The following is a 22109-nucleotide window of genomic DNA, read 5'->3' on the forward strand; positions in this document are numbered from 1 at the left end:
TTTCTGCTTGCTGAGGGAGCTCTCTGCAAGGCAGGCTGCTCTGTTGGGTGGGAGATGCTGAATTTTCTCAGTTTCTGATTTTTCTAGGAGATGGCTTGGCCCCAACAGGTAATAAAGCACAAACCTTTTGGTTCTCTGCAGACTGTTAAGAATACTATATTTTTTTCTGCTGCTGTTATATGGAAATAAAATAAATTCTTTTAAAGTCTGGTTCTCTAATAGTTTCTGGATGCCTTAATCTCTGCAGCTGCCTGGAGATACCTAGAACAGTGTCTGTCCTCTACTTGAGATAAAAGAGAAGTAAGAGAAAAGATTTCAGTGGTTCCCTGTGTCTTTGTGCAGATGCTCAAATAGGAGAAAACCAAAGAGTTTGGGCTGAGGGATGGAAACTGTGAATTTCACAGTTCAGGTTCCTGGAAGACCTTTTAGTCCAAAAGATATTTAGCTGGAGGTGATGGAAAAACACTTGGAACAACTTCAAAGCACCCCAAAGGTGTGCCCAGCCTCCTAATGCAATTTAGGAAATGCTCAGGTGGAGCTGTGACTCTGTGCTGCTTTTCCATGGTATAAATGTGTGTTAAATGGATGTGCAGAAGGAGTTGCTGCTGTTCTCCTGTAGTTTGATAGCCCTAAAATACTTGGTTCTTACAATATGTAAAATGGAGTGCTAAAGGTCATGGGAGGTTATGCTCCTATAATTAAAGGACTGGAGTGACACAGAATACTTCAGATCTTTTTAAGCAAATGTGCATTTTAATGGACAAAAACTTCTAGAAGATCCTTCTCTTCAGCACCCTTATACAGTAAAAATAAGAAAGAAAACTTAAGAGGATAAACTTTTCTTTACATTGATTTCATCCTAAAAGGATTTTTATGCAGACATTCCCATGAACTTTTTGGAGCAATGTACTGTAGGTTGTTCCAAAAACAGCCACTTCAGAGACAAAATGCTTCAACAATTTCCTGATATCTGACATTCCCATTTTAAAGCCAAAATGCTAAAACTTGGAAGTGACCTTTATCCATCAAAAAGTGTCAGGGATTAAAAAGAGGGGTTTTGTTGCTGCTACGATTTCTTGTGTCACTGCCAAGTCACACCAACCTCCTGGCAATTTAGGAGCCCTTTGCACTGCTCTTCCCTTAGAACACAGCATCCTTCTTTTACGTCAGGGCTACACATTTACTCTTTTTTTCTTTTTTTTTTTTTTTTTTTCCCTGCAGATGCAAGTGGTAACAGAGTTAAAAACTGAACAAGATCCCAACTGCTCTGAAACTGATGCCGAAGGGGTGAGTCCTGCCCCTGTAGAATCTCAGACTCCAATGGATGCAGACAAGCAGGCCATTTACAGGTAGTGATGGAATCGTGTTCTGTCTTTTGAAGGGCGTAGGATAGGGTACAGGATTATTTGGGGTCTTTTTTAATAAATAAATAAGAAGTAGTTTAAAATCAGGTTGGCTGTCTCCATAGTTTGTAGGGAAAGAATGAGACCAAAATGAGGCTTAAATAGGCTTCACTCAGTCATCAAACCTCCTGAGCTTGAGGGATTTTTCAATTTCAGCAGTTTTAAAGGGTTTTCTGAGGGTGGCTGCCAAATTTAGAAAGCTGCCTTAGACTTTAAACTGTGGTCACTATTTGTCATACTGTGGTTTTTTATCTTTAATACGAGTTTTTACTTTTATTGTAATTAGGTCAATCTTTACTGCTTTTTCTTTCAGGGTAACAATCTATTCCCCAGTAATTAGCTCAAAAAGGATTAAATATTGATGTGTGAACACACTAATTTGAGATTTTTCAGTGAAAAAGTGCTGTGCTAAGCAGTTTGCTCAGTTTTCATGGGGTTAAGTGTTCTTTTACTTCAACTACTTTATAAAGACCAGAATTATTACTGGTTTTCAGGTTCCAAAAAAAAAAAAAAAAAAAAAAAAAAAAAAAACAAAAAACCCACAAAAACAAAACCCAAAAAAACAGCCACCAAAACAAGAAAAAGCCAAACAAAACACCAAGAAAACCTCAACCTAAGGCAGAAAAGATGTATCCATTCATTTACAGACTTGTGCTAACCTAATCTTCTCTTCAGAGCATGATTTCACAGGAGGCCTCTGAGCACAGCCTGAATACCCTTCTCCATTTTTTAAAGTTATTTTGTGATGTATAAGTATGGCCCACATTGGAGAATAAATTAATTTTATCAGGCTTCATTTAAATCTGCATTCATCCTCTTTGTAAATCCTGAATCTCATTTCTAATGCACTGCGTTAATCTGTCTCAGTGCCACTCAATTACAGTGAAATAAACAGTCAGAGCTTTTTTGCATGTGATTGTTCTCTTTAATTAAATATATACATATTCTACTGCTCTATTTGCCTCTGGGGTGTGGTAAATCAAAATGAAAATAAACTTTTATCTTATTTTGCTCCAGCCAGTGGTGTTATATACAGTCTTTTCTAGAATCTGTCACACTCACGTCAGTGACTGCGAGCTTTTCTGAGCTTGATGTCTTAATTTTCATGTTAGTGAAACTACTCAGTCATGTATTTAAACTTCCTTTTTCCAGGCACCCACTATTTCCCTTGTTAGCACTATTATTTGAAAAATGTGAACAATCTACACAAGGCTCAGAAGGCACAACTTCTGCCAGTTTTGATGTAGATATTGAAAACTTTGTAAGGAAGCAGGAGAAAGAAGGAAAACCTTTTTTCTGTGAAGATCCAGAAACGGATAATTTGGTAAGTATTAAATGTTTATTTCTGAAACAATCATCACATTTGCAGCTTCCTCCTAATTTGTGATCTCAACTGGTCCTTAGAGTTTCTTCTCACATTTTTCTGCCTGTGAGAGATTCTTCTTTATGTTAATGACTGAAAATATTTTTAAAATTCCTTTTGACCCCTTTTTCCCTTTTAGCTGTAAATTTACATTGGGGGCTCTTCACATTTTTTCCTATTCTCAGCTGACGTGAGTGTATTGGAGACAAAAACAAATCATTTCCATAGCCAGATTGACTCTGAAAATCAATTTTAGAGCGTTGGGTATTTAACGTATTTATCAAAAACATGTAATTGATGTAAATTTTTTCCAGTTGTATGTAAATCATGGTTCACCTAGTTAATGTGAGAGAAGAGCTGTTTTAAGATGATCTTAGAAAGTCTTTAACATATACAATTTTTTTCTTTCATGTCATTGGCTCCTTTAGGCTTTCTGAAAGTCATTCCCATGATGAAGCTGTGATTTCCCTATTTTGAATATACCTGCCTTCAATATTTTACTGAAAAATGAGAGTTAGTTCTGTTCTGCATGAAGCAGGTCTGCTGACTTGTAAGCCTCAGGTTATTTTCTTAATTTGTAACTCTCTGAATCCAACACAGAATCACTGTTTCCTCATATCTCTCTAATCCCAATTTATTTTCAGAAGGACCTCTGAAATCTAGTAGTTGGAATGTAGGAGCTGTGGTTCAGTGGATGGGGAAAGAGCAGTGGTTGTGGTTTATCTTGACTTTTATGTGGTTTATCCTGACTTTTGATGTCTCTTACAATGTTCTCATAGACAAACTGACAGGACATGGATGAGATAAATGAGCAGTGAGGTGGACTGGGAAATGGGTGAACCCCTGGGCTCCAGGGATTCTGGTCAGCAGCAGGAAGTGCAGTTGAGGACTGCTCATAAGGGCTGTTCTCCAGGGACTGATTGTGAAACCAGAACTGTTTAACATCTCCATTGGTGACTGGGGTGATGGGGCAGACTGAACCCTCAGCAGGTTTGCAGGTGTGGAAGGAGGGGCTGATCCACACATGGCTCTGCCACCATTCAGAGGTACTGCACTGCTTTTGGAGAGGCAGAGAAATGGGAATCTCATGGAATTCAGCAGAGGGAAATGCCAGGTCCTAACAGGGGTAAAAGACAGACTGGCTCTTCTCAGTGGTGCTCAGTAAAAGGGCAAGAGGAAATGGGCATGAATTGAAACACAGGAGGTTCCATTACACCTTTTTACTGTGAGGGTGATTGAATACTGCAAATTGCCCAGAGGGTTGTGGAGTCTCCATCCCTGGGGACAATCAAACTCAGCTGGACTTGACCCTGAGGAACCTGCCCTACCTGACCTTGCTTTGAGCAGGGGGGTTGGATTAAACAATCTCCAGAGGTCCCTTCCAACCTCAGCTATTCTGTGGTTTCTGTGAGCCTTCAAAGATTGGTTTCCCAAAGATCCTGCTTGCCTTGGCCTGTTCCCTGTGCTTCTGGTCGTACATAAACACTCTCAGATCCAGCTTGTTTTGGTTGTAGTTGGGTCTGGTGTGTTCAAATAGTCCTTCCTGTCATTGACCTGTTTATGGCTTTAGTTTCTGGTTCTAGTGACAAAGTCTCTTAGTTTATGTGGTGTTCCCCTTTGCTGATGGGCTGCACAAATCTGGCTGGTTTTGCTTGAGGTGGGTGAGGAATTACTTGTTTATGTCCTGGATTCCATGGCTGCTGAGGTCAGTAGCGGCTTAAACTGGAACCACGTTGCAAAATCAAGAATCCTTGGCATTGAACTCCTGTGCTGTGGTCGTATTGTTAGCTGTGACTTTCTGTTACTGGACACCAAATGAAACCTGAGTGCAGCTTGTCCTCTGCCTGTCCTGGAGGCTGGGAGCTCTGAGCAGCTGACGTTCTGACAGGCTCCTCATCTGGTATGGAGCAGTGAGCACAAGTTTCTGTCAAGTTGTGAACTGGCTACCATGGCTTTCCGTCTCTTTTCAGCTTGAAATATTGGTGCTTGCCACAGGAAAGGCTGTAGACAGGCAGTTTTTTCTGCCTCGTGTCACATATATACTTTTAATAGAGATTTAAAAGTCTCTCTTTAGTGGCAAGAAATTGTGCACCTTTGTTTCATCTTCTGCTCATGCTGTCCTTCACTTTTTAACTCCAATTCTAATTCAACCATTCCTCTGAAAGGAGAAGCTGTTAAGACTGATAATTACACTGGGCTAGAAGGGTGGAGCAGAGTCAAACAAATAAGGTGTAAATGTTTGCTCAGTAGGATCAACTGGGAGCCAGAGCTAAACTGAGATGAACTAAAAAGCCAAATTCAAGTCCTATCTGAGAATCACAGGCCTGTTACAGTAAGGAAATTGGTCAGCTGTTTCTTTTTTTTTTTTCCTTTTACGTCTTTGAGATGTGGCATGTAGAACTCAGGCAGACTGCAGTTTTTCTGTGACAGAGCTTCGACAGACAGCTCCAAAGCAGCAGAATATAATTCCATGCTCCATGCTGCCTGTGGACTAATTAAGTAGATAACAGAAATGATGAAGGGTCAAAGATAGTGATTGTAGGGTCACTTACAGTCCTGGCAATGTTCCACATTGTGCACTCACTTGAAGTGCCTTGAATACTCCACAAGAGGAGTTTGGAGTTCATCCAGAGGAGCACAGAATGTTAATCTGGGTGGCACAGGCATTAGATCAGTTTGACCAGAAAGGAAGTTCATGAAGAGCAGTGGATGCTTGTTCCAATTTGAGTAGCTCTTACTAAGTTATGGCCTAGATTATCTTGTTACTTTGGTATTAAAATTGCCATTCTAAATTAATTGGTGGCTTCCTGCTTTAGTATTAAAAAGGATTTCAGCATTGGGACATGTGGGTAGCTTCCACCTGAAACTTAATTTTAAGGATACTCATAAATTGCTAAATTGCCTGTAAACCAGGTTTCAAACCCTTGTTACTATCTAGATGGAGGGATTCTGTTCTAAGGATTCTGTTCTTCCCAGTTAAGCTCTCCAGCATCAGTTGATGATCTTGAATCAGCAGGGCAAAGGATCATAGTCAATCCAGGAGAATTGTTACCAGGCTTTTTTTTACTTTTGCAGTCTTTCCCAGTTCTGGGTGCAATCCTGGGCCACGTGTTCTGGGATGACCCCATGTTTCTGTCCTGCAGATCTCCTGTTTTCAAATCCTGTGGGAAGGAAGTGGAAGCTGAAGGTTGTGCTCATGTTCTTACTAGACTGGAAATGTGCTTTCTTAGAACTTTAACCTCCTCTGTATCTTCTTGGAATGTTATTTGCATCCCCTTAGTCCTTTTACCAAACATCAGTGTCTGAAGACGTGTGTTTGCTGTCAATAACCAGATTTTGGTGGTCTCTGTTGCTGCTTTCTGGAAGTAATAAGTTAAGGAAGTACTCCACATAACTTGCAGTATCATCTGTTGGATCTCCACACCTTTTTCCCCTCACCCTTTGCTATCCCTGCTTCATTTTTACAGATAAAACAGATCCTGGAATGAACCAAGGCACCAACTGCTCTTTGTTCTCCATTAGTCTCCTTTCGTGCACAGACAGACTCCTCCATGTCTAAGAAGTTGTTCAGCATGGCTGCTTGCAGAGCTTTTCTAGACCTTTCACAGATTATTTTATGTTTTAAGACATTCATTGCTTAACACTTTATTTGTTGCTCACTGCTAACCCAAATGCTACAGAAATACCACTTGCCTCAGGGTGTTGTTTTCTGCCTCTCGTGTAGCTTCTGTTCAGAGTAAACTCTTCCCACACATGGGTGGATTTTTTTAATTTCCCCACATTTATAGCACCATGAAATGGTTTGGGCTGGGCTACAAGCTCAAGAGGTTTGTAGTCAAGCTCCTGCACACAGTAGGGTCAGCTGTGAAGTCAGAGCAGGTTACTTATGGCTTTGTCAAGTCTAGGCAAAATACAAAACAAGGAGTGTAAAATATACTCTCCCTTTTGTATTTGAACAGGACACTGCCTTTTTTGAAGACCCCCGAGTTTTTTGTTTCGTTTGGGGTAAGGATTTTTGGTTCAGTACCCTCTTCTCAATTCTCTTGAATTCTTAGTTGTGTCAGGACCCCGAGTTGTAGTGGTGCAGCCAGCTGGTGTAATTTGAATATTGGCTAACAAAGCCTTTCTGAATAGTGCTTTTGCTGTTTTAACGTGCAGAACTGTCCCATAAACCTCTAGTTACACCTTTTCTAGCTATGTCTCCTAGCTGGGGACTCAAAATAGAGGAGAGAGCTTATCAAATCAAAACAAGTTAAAGCAAAATAGCTTTTCTTCCAGAGTTTGTGTTCTTCCACTGAAGATCTAAATTGCAGGAGGATTTGGGTCAGGGAGGTAGGTGAGCTGTGAGTGTGAAGATACAATTTCTTAAATTTGGAGACAGACTGATACATGAATAGGCTCTGGATAGCAAGAACTTGAAGCTTTTTCTATAACTTTTCTTCTTCTAATAGTTTACCATTTTCTTTATTTAAAACAATTTCAACAATAGTGGAAGGTGTCCCTGCCCATGGCAGGGGTTGGAACAGGATGATTTATAAGGTCCCTTCCACGCCAAACCATTCTAGGATTCTGTGAATATATCTCATGGTTACTTCATCTTTGTGCATTTCTCTGAAGTGATACTCCAGTTTTATTGCTACAGCTGAAAAGACTGAATCAATTAGAAAATTTCATTTTTCTGTGGCATATTCTATGCAGTAGCACTGAATAAATGAAATATTACTGCTGCTGTGACCTGTCTGAAAGCACTTCTTTGTATTACTTTTGTCCAACTTGAGTTATTTTATCAGGAGTTCTTGATTTTTGTAGTTTTAAGGAAGAAGTGAAGTTCTGCTAACATTATGTTTGGTCCACCTGTTCTGCAAGAGAGCAAGAGCCATATGGCCACAATTAATGTAGCTGTAAATGAATTCATAAGTCCTGGTGACAGGCATGGCACATTTACAAAGTTTTGTTTTCCTCCTAACCACAGCAGCACAGCTTCCTGCAGGAGTGGTGTGATGGAGAGGGGCTCTGCAGACACCTGGGCAGTGTTACTGAGCCTGGGTTTGTGGTTAGTTTTGACTTTAATTCAATTTCCACCTCAAGTATCAACCATCAATTTTAAACTAAGTCTAAACTGAGGAAAGGACTTTCATTTTTCCTCCAAGCACATGCTGATAAATAAATAGTACAAATTTGGCTAATGTTTAAAAAAACCCAGCTCTCTTGACGGAGCAAAAATAAACTAATCTCTAATATGGTCAAATATTATGTGTCCAAAAGCATACTTTGCTACCTCAGTTTAGCTGAGTGTTTAAATTGCACTCACTAATATGATGTGCAATTTGTTAGTCAGTCACACATGAAGAATTTTCTATTTTAAGCCTTTTTGTCTCTGAAACAGAGACAGAATTTCTTGAAACACAGATGACCTTTGTTTTGTGTTAAAATTTAGTTACATTTGCATGCTTCAACTTTGTTGTGTTTAAAGGTGCTTAAGCACAGTTTAAACAGCAACCTGGGCTGGGTTAGAAAATCACTGGTTTGTGTCTCAGTGCTGGGTCACTGCACTCAGTGTTTCAAAGGCTTTCAGTTGTTACCAGATATTGATTTGGATCAACTCTCTCAAATCTACAGCTCAGGTTTTTCTGCAGCTGTTTTTTTAAAAGATGTATGTTTGCCTTTTTTTTCTTTTTATTCCTGAGAAGAAATATATTTTTTAAATCACTTAATTTCCTATTTTTTTTTTCATCTTGTTTAACACACAGTTGTCTACACAGAGTGAGTGTCCTAGAACCTTTTGCTGAAAAAACAGGGAAAAGATCTGTCTCAATGAAAGCTAAAATGTCATGATGGAGAGGGGAGCACACTCAAGAGTTCTCCTGCCTTGATCTCCTTTGGGTGACTTGAGCAAAAGCATCTTCAGCTCCCAGTTGGCTTCTTGAGGTGGAAGTAAGAGATAGGTTAGTTTGGAGGGAATAATTTCTGTACACTGGATTCAGTGCTCTGCCCAGGTAAATAACCCCTCATATAGGACAGATTTTTCCAGAAAAATTGTAAAGTCAAGCTCTGCACTATGCTTCAAAATTACAACTGTTCAGTTTCATAAAACTGAAGGATATTTGTCTCAGGGATCCAGCACAGCACAGAAATGTTTGGCGATGGCATGTTGTATAAAAAATAATTACTTTGCTGGTGTATTGTGTACATATTTGAATATCCTGGATTTCCTACTGCTTTTAGACCATCTGGATTTGGTTTTAGCTTCTGATCTTCTGCCATGACCCTTACAATCACCTAAGCTATTTTTATGCAGAATGTAATACCACTGGTTATCCAGGCTTACAGTGTTTTTCTCACAGTGAGCATGACAAGTATTCTCCTCACATACATATCTCCTGTACTTGGATTTTAGCTTAAACATGGATTTATTTTTTTTAATTTGGTTTAGTGCTTTGTATTTAATGTTTTGTATTTCAGAATCAATCTCCTCACCTGAAAGTTCTCACAAGATTTTTCCCTGAGAGTTGTTCATCTTTGACATACAATCACAGGAACTTTAAAAGCTGTAGCAGTGAAGAGCTGTTTGATTACTTTAAGCTTTGTTGAGCAGTGTGACTAAATTTGGGACCTCTTTATTCTGATTTTATTGAAAAATAAAACCTTTCATCCTCCTTAGCAATCTGTGGGACAAATTTATGTTTAATCACAGGAGTGTCTTCTTTCTCACTGTATGTCAAACTCATCTGTACCCTTCTGGTTTCCTTGTGTCAGGGTGTAACTTGGAGCTGAACCTGGTGTTTCTGCTTTCTAGAGCTCCAGAGAACTGCTGCTGGCCAGGCCTGTCCCAGCCCTGCTTTCCAAATAAGTGATGGAGATGGGATTGCTTTCCATCACTTCCAGTCTTGTGTGGTTTGTGACCCAGAGCTGTACCAGGGGGTTAAAGACCATGTGGATGTCCAGGCTCATCCTGTGCCCTGTGACACCTGAACTGCTCTGTCTTCCTGAAGTGTCACATGTGACAAAGATCACTTCGTTGTCCTGTTTTGTTTCCCCTGTGTGACATTTTACTTGTGTTCCTTTCACATTCCAGGATTTAGCAGTTAGTACCTCTGCTTTAATTGGGTGATCTTCATTACTGGAAAGTAATGTTTGCTTAAATCTCAGATTTCTTTTCATGAACAATTATTTTGTTTCTGATTTTTTTTCCCCAATTCTCTCCCTCAGATGGTAAAAGCAATCCAAGTTCTGCGTATCCACCTGCTTGAGCTAGAAAAGGTTAATGAACTCTGCAAGGATTTCTGTAGTCGTTACATTGCCTGCCTGAAGACAAAAATGAATAGTGAAACTCTATTAAGTGGAGAGCCTGGAAGTCCTTATTCACCTGTGCAATCTCAGGTGCGTTTCAAATATTATTCAGTGGATTTTGGTTTAAGTTTCCTTAGGAAGTTACAGCTACGCTTCTTTCACTATCAGTTTGCAGAGTTTCTGCAGTTTCCTGTATTCCTTCAAATCACTTATTAAGAGTAGAAAGAGGGAGTTTTTTGTGTGTTTTGTGGGGTTTTTCTGTGTGTTTTTTGTTTAGTTATGTTTTTTGTTGTTGTTGTTTTGGTTTTTCGTGGTTTTTTGGTTTTTTTTTTTTCTTTTGTGCCACTGCGAGATGGACAGATTTGTCAAAATGTGCCAGAGCACACGGTCAATTTTTAATTGTCTTGTCTTCTTTTTATGATTTTCTCTCAGTTCAGCAAGTGGAGATATTCAGAATAGCCTGGATTTGCTATTTGGTTGGAAGGAGGTTAGGAAACAAAATAAACAAAGAAGAAAAATTTTGCTTGTTAAGGCCTCCTTAGTCTGCCTCCTTCATTAAAATATTGAGATGGCTGGTACATTTTATACACAACCTGTATTCTGGAATAAACAGACAATATTTGATGGATTAAAGTTGCAATATTGCATTTTCTGTATTAAATGGACGCCAGTTAATAGGTTATGGTTGATGTTTTTTGCTGTCAGAGGCTGCAGAGTGAGCTCTGCCACTTGATCCTGAGTCTTAGGGCATGGCCCTTCTCTGAATTACTCATGTCTCTGATGCTCTGTATTAAAAAAAAGCCCAAATAAGTTTTAAACTTCACTTTCTAGACTTCTTATTTAGGTTTTGATGTCTGGAAGTGTGGCAAAAACAGCTTTTAAAAGATTTTTTCTGTATCTCTCTTACAGTTTTCTGTAGACACACAAGGGACCCATTTTGCATTTGCTATCAAAAGAGATTATTCATACATAGTATGGAAATGTGTAAGAGTTTGCATGTTCAGGGTTGAGTAAGAGCTATCTTGAGCAGAATAAAGCATATTGAATATTTAATACATTATGTTCAAATTGAAGGAATTAAGGTAATAACTAAAATTCTAAAGCTTTGATGCTTGTAATAAGAGCATCAAGGGTCATTTCATTTGTCCTCTTTCCCTCTTGCCTTTGGAAACTGTTTCTTATTCTTTATATACCTAGAACTAAAAATTCTCAAAATTTACATTTTTCCTAGCAGTTGCTTTCATGAGGGTTTTCAAAGGTAATGGTTGGTGATAATGAGGAAGTTAATGTAGGTAATGATGAACCCCTAATGAAGGATCTTTCTCTTTGAAGGTAATCCTGTGATTAAACTCCAAACATATTTTAGAGCCAAAAACACAGAATGCAAATTGCAAAAATACACAAGCATGCTTGATCTTCTTACATTAAAAAAAAATGAAAAAAAAAAGTTTAAAAAATGTAAGCAACTAATTGTTTTATTTTTCTAGCAAATTCCAAGTGCCATTGCAGGCACACTCAGTCCCCAAGGGATCGTGGTGCCAGCATCAGCATTGCAGCAGGGAAATGTAACTATGGCAACAGTAGCAGGTATGACACACTAAAAACAACTGGCACCTTGCTCTTAATCTTGGTTTCCTTTATGGTTTTTACAAAAACCACACAAATACTTAAAAAAATGTGTTTTAATAACTGAAAAGTTGTTGAAGTACAGTCAAGTGCTTTACTAGTTTATGAATGTTTAATTTATATGTTTTCCAAGTATGTCTATGGGAGTGGTATTTACATATATAATATTAAGAGATCTTAATGTGCAACACTACATTTGTTAAAAGACATTTCCACAGACTGTGGTGTTCTACTTTTTTTTTCTCCCTTTAAAAAGAAGAATTCTATTTGACAAAAACCTGCATTAGCTAAACCATTGCACTTGGCTGCCTCGTGCTCCTTGGAGTTTGGAGCCACATCTACAAGTCTGTGAAATCCTTGATGTCCTTGTTATAGGGAAATCACATTTGAGATGAAATGTTGAGTCTTGCTTCTCAAGGGTTTTAAATCAAACCCACCTGCTCTAAGCACTGGCCACACAGAGGTGTGATTTTGGTTGAAGACTCAGCTCACTTAAAACAACATGAGGAAGTGTTTTATAGCCTGATAATCATGGTATTTTCCTTTGAAAATAGATTTAGAATGCCTAAAATACATGGAAATATAATCCAATTTTGTACAGATTTTTTGTGAATGGATGAAAATTTTAATGTAGCAAAGAGCACATTTTGCATGCTGACTTAGAAAAGAATAATTGATATATTATCAAAAGCCTTGTATGGTGTGCAGTGCTGATGTGTTTAAGGCGAATAATACTTGAAGGGCTTTTTCTTCCCCATAATCTGTGTTTCTGTTTTGCTTCAAGGGGGGACAGTGTATCAGCCAGTCACTGTGGTCACTCCACAAGGACAGGTGGTGACACAGGCACTGTCACCTGGGACTATTCGGATCCAGAACTCTCAGGTTGGTTTCATAAGCTCCACAGAATTGTTTTCTGGGTGGAAATACATCTCAGGGGATTTAGGAGTTTTGATTTGACACACTGGCAGAATGAACTCTGTGTACACACAGAGTAATTAATTGTAAATTGGTGCAGCCACTGCTGTGGGAGTTAGAGGTTGTATAATGTCATAAGGTCCTCTTTGCCACAACAGCTCACCAGAGTTCCTGCCTGTTGTCATCCTTTACTGATGCCAGAAGAGTATAGGAACATGAAATTAAAAAATAAACAACTAAAATTTAAAAAAACCCCACCCCTATACCCAATTAAAAACAAAAAACAAAAACAAAACAAAACAAAAACAAAAAAACCACAAAAAACAAAAAACAAAACAAAAAAAAAACAAAAAACAAAACCAAAACCAAAACAAAAAACAAAAAAAAAAAAAAAAAAAAAAAAAAAAAAAAAAAAAAACTCCTCCCCCCCAAAAAAACCCACCAGTGCAAACCAAAACCCTCTCTGAATTAAATGAACACTTGTTCAATAATTTTAACTTTTCTAATCATTGAACTGTGTTTATGGCTGGATAGATTTAATGTATTGCATTAAGGTGCCACACTGCAATTGTGAGAAATTTGATCTTTTTATCACAGTGCCAACCACTAGTTTTACACTAGTACTGTGAAGCTGTATGTATTTCAGAGTTTATCTATTGTGAGAAGCATTTTTCTATAAAACCTTCATAATATTTGGTTGAGACTCTGGGAAGGCCTCAATTTTGTCTTCTTATACCCTAAAACATAAGGGCCAGCACTCTTTTGTGGGAGGCTCTTAAGAGTTGGATCTGAAGAGTTCAGAGAAACAACTAAAGAAAAAGAAACGTAAAAACTAGACCATCTTCTGGTACAGAAAACCTTGCTAGCTTTCTCTGGAAGTGGTAAACCAAATCTTCCTGGAATCTGGATTTAATTAGAAATGTGAATGAGGAGCTCCCATCTCCACAGCATAAAATCTGCTGGTAATCACTGACTCACTGGCTTTTTTTCCCCCCTTTTTCTGGCCTTCCAACCAAAAAAAAGCATGCACAGAGTGTTCTTTGAATTGGCAGGAGCATATCTGTACTCAGCCATGTTCTCCCCTAGAACACAGACAGCTCTGTCCTCACACACCTCTCAGGCAGAAATGTGTAAAATTACTCTCCTGGACTGCAGGGATTATGAAAAATGGGGGGTTTTTTTTACCTTTTATGAAAAAAATAAAATACTGAGAGTAAAATAATGTCTCTAGGCTATAAATAAAAAAAGGACTTGACCTTCTGTATACATCTGTGACTACTCTTGATGTTGATAGGAGTCTCCAAACCCATCTATGCAAAGGTCACCCATAGAAAATCCTTCTTCAATGTCTTCTTTTTCAGTGTTTCAGAATGCTGTGGAGGTAGGGAAAAACACTGCAGAAAAGCTACTGAAAGTTCATTATAAAGTCTCCATAAGCCAGCAGGTTATTTAGAAAGTAAGACATTACTTTGGAAATTAAAATGTGCTCCAAATATATATTTGTAGTAATTTGATAGCCTAAATCTTGTTTAAAACTCATTTCCTACATATTGATTGGCTTAAGAAATTGCTCCAATTTGTCTGGAAAACCTGATTTAGAATTATTTTGGTTACAATTGTCTGAAATAGAATCTTATATGCAATTTATGTGCTGTTTCTTTTGATTTCTGCATAAGCATTTAAGAATGTATTCCCAAATGTTCAGATAACCAATGTGGAAATGATTTGATGAATCTATGGGAAGTGAAAAACAAAGAGAAAGAAATATGAATATTTAGGAAGTCATATGAATGTTGTAAAATGAATTATAGGTTTTACTGTATAGATCTTAATGCTCTCTGAGAATTTAATGCATTTATTTAGCAGGACCTTTAGCATCTTTGTTTGCAACTGCAGCATAATAATTAATTTTACTTTATCCTTCATTTAAGTCTTAAATCAGTAATATTTTACGGCTTCCATAGTTGTTTATGTTTGCACACAGTGAGTATATTCAAGATATTCACGCCTAATTTCTTTTCATTCCTTCTATAAATGAGTTGTTCATTCACTGATACAGAACTGCCATTACTATGTTAAGTGCTTTATTTCTCCTGAAATTACATGTGCAGCTCCAGTTGCAATTAAACCAAGATCTAGGCATCTTGCATCAAGATGATGGCTCATCAAAAAATAAGAGAGGAGTCCTTCCCAAGCACGCTACAAATGTGATGAGATCTTGGCTTTTTCAGCACATAGGGGTAAGGAGTGAGCATGGTCAGTTTTTTATGTAGCTCTTTCATGTGGTCTCTTAACGATTTTTCTTCATAAACAAGGTGAATTTATTGTGTTGTCAATTATAGAATCTCAGTTCAGTTTCCCCTGGAGTCATTTAGAGTAGTTCCACAGACAAATGCTGGTTGACTTTTATTAATATTTTAATAAATGTGTAACATTTGTACTGCATGGTCTCAATAAGTGTTGTTACAAGGAACCTTTCTTCATTTCACTGTGTTGAGAACCTAATGCTCTCTACACCTGATTCACAGCACAAGGAAAAATAATTCTACCTGTACTTTGCTGTGTTTTAGAGGCATTTTTGACCGAGGAAAATGTCAAATTTTCTGTCTTTATCTTCTTTCCAATCCTTCTGATGTGTACCAAGCACCTCACTATCTGCTTGTGCTTTCAATTGTCTTCCCTTTGCATGAATACTCTGAAAGGATAAATGGCTCTCAAGCTATTACAATGTTGACTTGATTGATACTTTGCCTTTTACAACTGTTTTGCAGCAGAGAACTGATCCAGGGAAGCTGCGTGTGCACTTCTTGTGTTACATGCCCCGTCCTCATCTGCTTAGAGCAGCTTTATTTAACTGCAGAGTGCTCCTCACTTCTCTCATATGACACTGCCCTGGCCAGCAGAACTAATCAGAGCTGCTCACATGCTGTGCTGCCCAGGGATCACGCTCTTTAATAAAGACTGTCAGCCATGAGAAGCTTTTTCTTCTGAATTACACAGCAGCAGCTTCCTGGTGCCACAGACACTCTTAAGGATAGAATCAGGTTTTTGTGTAGTAAAGCACTCTTTGTTGAATTATTTTCATCTGTAAAAGTTGGTGAGGTTTCTAAGGTTTGTGTTTTAATGAGTCAGATGGCCTTAATCCACCCTCTTTAATCAGATGTAATAAAGGAGTTCTTATTTTTGATGAGGAGATGAAAAACAAGCTTATGCCTTTTTTTGTTTGCTTTTCTGGCCTCTGTAGCATCCATATCCAACAGAGGATGAGAAGAAGCAGATTGCAGCACAAACAAATCTGACACTACTCCAGGTTAACAATTGGTAAGAGCAAAGCCCTTAATATCTGTCCTTGTCTCCATGTTCTAACAGCTCAGAAATAGTGAGGAGGATAACTTGGACATCTGGAATTGAACTTAAATATTCTACATATGTTACAAAACAAGTATAGAAATACAAGAGTTATGCACTGGCACACAAGCACGTTATTTTTATAAGATACAATAATACTCATGTCATTTAAATTATATAAGGACTCCAGAAAACATTGCAGCATTAAGGAATTGTCTTCTGTTCCACTGCTGAGAGAAATGGAAGTTCTCTCATGTCTCTTCTGCAAGTAAAGAAATTGAAGTTTAAAGGCATTTAGTGCCCTGGTGGCTGGAGATGTTTAAGAAGTTACTGTTAACAGATTCTATTCTTTTATCAAAGGATGCTCTCCTGAGCACTGATGTCTGAATGGAGAAGCAGTTCTTCACCAGTTCATGGTTCAGCATGTCTTGTCATGTCTGATCTGTCCTGGAGGTGTAAGATAAGACACCTGCCCTGCAGAAGGGAGGAGGGAAGGTGCTGATTTCTGTCCTATTTGCCTTGTGGCATCGGTTCCTAAAATTGCTGCAGCAAAATCCCACAGGGATCTGCCTCAGATTTCAAAGACGACACTGGCTGTGAGGCTGTGGAGGGGTCCAGGGGGGAAATAGTCCAGATAGTGACAGAACACTGGTTCCAAAAGTGGAAGATGTGACATGTGGCCATGGAGCTCTGTGCACTGGGACCTGACTGCTGTCTGTGCAGAGCATTGTATTACAACTTAGGAACCTGCTTCCCATTGCAGGTAAACTCAGGACGTGGATGGATTTTGTGACATTTAGGGATGATGTCTTCAGTCACAACTCCCTGCCATAGCTCACCATGTTGAAGTTGATTCAGTTTAACTGTTTTCTTGTTCACTAGCAGGAAGGGGAAGGGCAGCAATTAGCATGTTAAAGTAAGCAAGTGAAACTCAGAGGACTAAAAGGAGTCAGGACAGATCTGACAAATGTGTTTGCTGTCATCTCCTGGATGAGGAGACAGCCCTTGGAAAGCCAGGGAGCTTTAAATAAAATAAGTAATGCAGAAGCTTAAAGGGAGTAAATGAAACCAGACCAAACAAAGCAGGTTAGGCAGGGGCTAGATTTTAGGTGAACCCTGATGAGAGGAGTATCAGCTTTCTGATCTGGGCTGTCAGCAGGTTTTCTGGTGCTTAGTTTTTAATAAGATCCTGAAGTGTACATCTGTTGTGCTGTCTGGAGAATTTTTCCTTCTGAGGTGGGGGAAAAATGCTGTTAGCTGCAAAATGATGGAAGTGCTTTCTTAGCTAGTTTGGCAAAACTGAAGGATGCTGGTGTTCTAGGAGTGGTTCTACACTTTAAAAAGAAGCTGACAGAAGATTTCATATTCCGAATTTTTTTTTCCTGCTGCATACTTTGTGAATCTGAGAATGAGACAGAATTTACTGCCAGTTGGTCCTAAGTTCACCTTGCCCTCAATTGTATTTAGGTTTATCAATGCTAGAAGGCGAATTCTTCAGCCAATGCTGGATTCCAGTTGTTCTGAAACTCCAAAAACAAAGAAGAAAACAGCCCAGAACCGACCAGTGCAGAGGTTCTGGCCTGACTCCATTGCCTCAGGAGTTGCTCAGCAGCAGTCGAATGAGCTCACGATGTCAGATGGTGAGGAGAGCTGCCTAAACGTGGATAATAAAGTTAATTCCTCTCTGACAGGGAAATGGAGGGTTTGATGCCTGTGGTGGGAGGGAAACTTCTGGATATTTCAGTATAAACGTGGTTTTAATCTGGGAAAGCATAACAGAAATGTGTCACTTCTCCTCTCTTTAACAGTTTTCTGTGGTTTAAGCAAGGGTATTATATTGGAATTCATGTTGAGAAACTTGCTTTTGTTTCAAAAGTTATGAAATGACAGAATAAAAGATGGAAACCTGAGATGCACAGCTGAGTTCTCTCTGTGTGCACGACAGGAGTGTCCTGTTGGATGAGCAGCACGGGGCTGCAGCTTCAGCTTCATGGCTGAGCAGATGCAATTCCACATCTGCCTCAGTGCTTCAAGATGAACGATGAGAGAGGCAGAAAAATGTCATAAAGTCTCCACAGACTTTGACTGAAGTAACTTCCTCAGTGTCAGAACAAACAAAAAAATTCAATTTAAGAAAGATAAATAACTGCCTTAATGCCAGGATCATCCTTCCTGTCCTGCTACCTGGTGCTTTATTCTTTCCAGTTCGTAACAAATTTTCCTTCAGCCTCTGCTGGATCTGAAAACAGCTTTATCCATTGAAATTATCTTGAATCTGAACACTCCTCTTTTTCTGCAATGAATTAAGGCTGGAATACTTTGCAGAAATGACCTTGTGATGACTTGACTGGAGAATTGCTGTAATGGGTGTCTGTAGCACAGACTCGATTGGAGAATTGCTGTAATGGGTGTCCATAGCACAAATTTAAGATTCACAACACAAAGTTTAGGAATTCCTGACCAACCCAATTCTGGCATTTCCTGATATATTAAATATCTTCTACTTCAAGGTAGTCCCTTAAGTTTCCTTGATTAGAAACAAGCTGTGTTACGAAGGCAGGAGAGGTGCTGACAGTGCCGTGATTGTGCCCCTGCAGGTGCTGTCGTGACCATCACAGCCCCAGTGAACATGAATGTGGACAGTCTGCAGTCCTTGTCCTCGGATGGTGCCACCCTGGCCGTGCAGCAGGTGATGATGGCAGGGCAGAGCGAGGACGAGTCCGTGGACAGCGGCGACGACGACGGCGGCGACCTCTCGACAGCCAACATCAGTGGGCTGGTCTTGGATAACAGTGATTCCCTGCAGTAGGAAGCAGGAGAGCCTGGAGAAAAAGAAAAAAAAACACTTAGGAAAAAAAAAGAATGGACTGACTGACTGACTTTTTATAGTTTGCACAGCAAACATTTTACACAAGTTTTATTTCTAATATGTTTTATATGTAGATATAGAAGGGTGCACTTTTTTGTATTTCATAGTAAGCTTAAAGAGTGTTTTTGCAGGTGCAGCAACTTCTTTCAAATGTGTTTGGTTTTTTGGTTTTGTTGGTTTTTTTTTTTCCATTTTTTTTCCTTTCCTTATTTCAGAAAATTATATCTAGTAATATAAAGAACCACGTAAGCACCCCTTTGTTCTCTGAATTGGAAGTGCTGCAGTTTCTGATGAATTATGCAGTTTCAATTAGTGCTGTTATTTAACACAGCTTTTGATGGGCAGGTGATGTAAATTTAAAGCATGTGACACTAGTGTGTGAAACTTGATTATTGAGTTAGATGCATATATTTGAAAGATGCTTCTGCACCTTAAAAACTGCTAGTCTGAGGTGGACAGCAACACACATAAAAAAGAAACTGTTGATGTGTGATTCAGTAGAGAATGTATGGCAATTTAAATAAGTTTAGTTTCTCTCATAGTCCGTGAGCCTGTTTATCATTTGCTATAAAAACTCCTATTTTTACCTTGCTGGGGTTATTGGATAAAAAAATATTTTTATAAATTCACTAGAAATTGGGATGACAACTGTATTAAGCAGGAGGAAAAAAAGAAAAAAAAAAAAAAAAGAATTTCCAGAGGGGAAAAATAAATGTTTAGTATTCCTATTTGGAAGGTCTGAAAATTGACCCAATTTAATAAACAAGCCTACAGTAGCATTCTATGATTCTCAGCTATCCCACAGTGATATACTATATTTGATAATAGCATAAGAAGGGCCCAGTGTTTGATGGGATTTTGATATTGTCAAACATTGATTTATATTATGTGTAAACTAATATTCAAATTGCATAACTCTGTATCTAGACTTGTATCTGAAAATATTTGCTAAATGAGTATTCAGGTAAGTAAGTTCAAATACCCACAACTTTTCCAATTATTAGAGAAATTTAACAATTTATAGTTTGTACAACTGAATCTAAAAAAAAAAAAATGAAAAGTTGCCTACTATACAGTCATGAATTCTGCTATTTTATTGCATTTGAAATATTTTCCCCTAATGCAAAAAGAAAAATATAACATGGATTTATATAAAATTTCTTCAGATCTGAAGTTTACTACCAGAATATATAGCAGGCTTTGTTAGAGTAGGAAATCCTTGTGTGTCATTTAAGAAACGAAGAGCTGGTGATGAAAACAGCTGGGTTTTGGTTTGGTTTTGTTTTGGGATTTTTAATTTTTTTTGTTGTTGTTGTGGTAACAGTTCATTTCTTTTGTTTTCCCAAAGTTTGAAGTCTATGATTGTCTATCCATGAACATTTGCTTTTGGAACTTTGTATTTCCCGTTGTTGAGTACAAATAAGAGACTCAAGAGCCTCATGGTATGATCAACACCTTCTCTTGTCCCTGTCCATTTGTCACAGTGTTGGCTTAGATCAAAGCCAGAACTTCCTTCTGATTTTGACCAAATCTGGGTGTGTTTCTAACAGGGAGACAGGTGGTAGCCTTCAGAATCTTCAGACACTGTATTTGAACAAAGCCCTTTGGCAGATGAAAACATTTAATTGAACACTTAATTTCTGCTTCTCAGAACACTCAGGCACATGCTGATGTTCCCTTGATTTCAGGAGGATGAAGGAATGTGCTGCTGGACATGCTTAAAATGGTTGGAAGCTGGTCATGGCAGATTGTCTTCCAAGGCAAGGCTGAGTTGGTAGGAAGAAAAGCTTCAGGAAAAAATACCAGTGGCATTACCATGCATACATGGAGCATAACAGGAGTTTCCTGTCACTGGGAGTTACTTTTTTTCTTTTAATGGTTTTTACTCAACACAAGAGATGTTTCTGCTCTGGCTCTCACTGAGTCCTGGCTGAGGATCTTCCTTAGTTCCAGTGCTGTAATGATCTGCTCCACTGGACTGGTGATTTCTAAAGAGTTTGTTTTCTTCTGACTTCTCTGCTTTGCCACTAATGTGCCATGTTTGTTAAAAAGCACAGTAAAGGAATTATGAAAGATGTAATTATGAAGGCTTTGACATAGCGGGACTGTCTCAAAGGCTGTTGTCAAATCCAGTTTGACCCCAAAACACTTTAAAAGACAAACCATGTAAAAATCTTGCTCCTTTGGAAGCATTCAGCCTACTGTCCCTACAAAAGGTAGCTTAGATTACTGGAACCCAGATTCTGTATTTTTGTTTTTAATTGTTTTTCACTCCAAGAGTGCTTCATCACCCCCACTGTCTCCATTCAATAGCAGGTTCTATTTGTTGGTTTGTTTGGGGTTTTTATTGGAAAAAAACAGGCCTCAGGGTTTGCAAACTTCTGAAAGTTTATTTTTCAGAAAGAAGCCATTTTCTAGTTAGTTTTGGTTTTTTAAAATTATTATTTCCCCCACCTTACATGGAGAAGAAGTTCTGTTCTTCCAAAACATGACCTTATCTTCAGCTACTTTATCAATTCCTGGAGACTGAAGTTGACAAGAGTTTACTGTGAAAGGGGTATATGGAATAGTTTCGCTGTCAGATCAGAAACAAAAAAAATATAGGGACGTGAATTCCTAAAAGTGAAGAGGCTTCACCAATGTGAAAGTATTGCTTAACATATGAAACTCAAACCTTTTCTTTCAATTCAGTGAGAATACTGTAGCAGGTGTGAACTGCAGGGAAGTACTTGTTCTTTTCATGATTTAAAAGAAGAAAAAAGCAAGTAGTCCTTTTTTTCTTTTCTTTTTTTTTTTTTTGTTGTGTAGGAAAGATTGCTGGTTTCAGCAAAGCATCACCATTCAGGAAAGGTACATGTTTACATTAGTTAAAAGGTCTTTAGAGGGGACCTAACTTCAAATCGTGTATAATTCCCCCCCTGCCCCCAATTAAAGTCATATTCGTATGCAATAGAACTAATTTGGTTTTCAAATCAATGTGATTCTTCTGCAAATACCATTATTGAAACTTCTATATTTTTTTTTTCAATCTAACCCAAAACAGGGTTCTTAGTCCAATTTTTTTCAATATTCCTGGAACAGGCAAGGCAATTTTCTGTTGTTTTTTTTTTTTTTTTAACTTTGGAAGCATTACAGTTCAGTAAATCAATTCCAAAACGATCAGGATAAGTTTCTGAGTGACTGTTACAGAGAAATAATCACGTTGGAAAAGGCTCAGAATCAACTCTGGCTGTGCAGAAGGTTTTCTACATCTGGATATTGTGTGACAGTGGAGTCCTGCTGACCTCAGGGATGC

The 22109-nt window shown here is 38.4% G+C and overlaps 1 protein-coding gene across 3 annotated transcripts in view; it reads left to right on the top strand.

Moving 5' to 3' along the window:
- PKNOX1 (PBX/knotted 1 homeobox 1) overlaps positions 1-20266 on the top strand; it is a 36332-nt gene extending 16066 nt beyond the window's left edge. For all 3 annotated transcript variants that reach the window (XM_083854659.1, XM_083854660.1, XM_083854661.1), the window contains exons 4-12: positions 1222-1349; positions 2556-2727; positions 9976-10146; positions 11544-11643; positions 12467-12564; positions 14709-14837; positions 15842-15918; positions 17413-17585; positions 18543-20266. In XM_083854659.1, coding sequence (XP_083710785.1) covers positions 1222-1349; positions 2556-2727; positions 9976-10146; positions 11544-11643; positions 12467-12564; positions 14709-14837; positions 15842-15918; positions 17413-17585; positions 18543-18754 — 1260 coding nt within the window. In that variant the 3' untranslated portion in view covers positions 18755-20266. The remainder of the gene's footprint in view (positions 1-1221; positions 1350-2555; positions 2728-9975; positions 10147-11543; positions 11644-12466; positions 12565-14708; positions 14838-15841; positions 15919-17412; positions 17586-18542) is intronic.
- The last annotated feature ends 1843 nt before the right edge of the window (positions 20267-22109 follow it).

This window comes from Zosterops lateralis, assembly GCF_965231275.1.
Source record: "Zosterops lateralis genome assembly, chromosome: 2".
NCBI classification, from domain to species: domain Eukaryota; kingdom Metazoa; phylum Chordata; class Aves; order Passeriformes; family Zosteropidae; genus Zosterops; species Zosterops lateralis.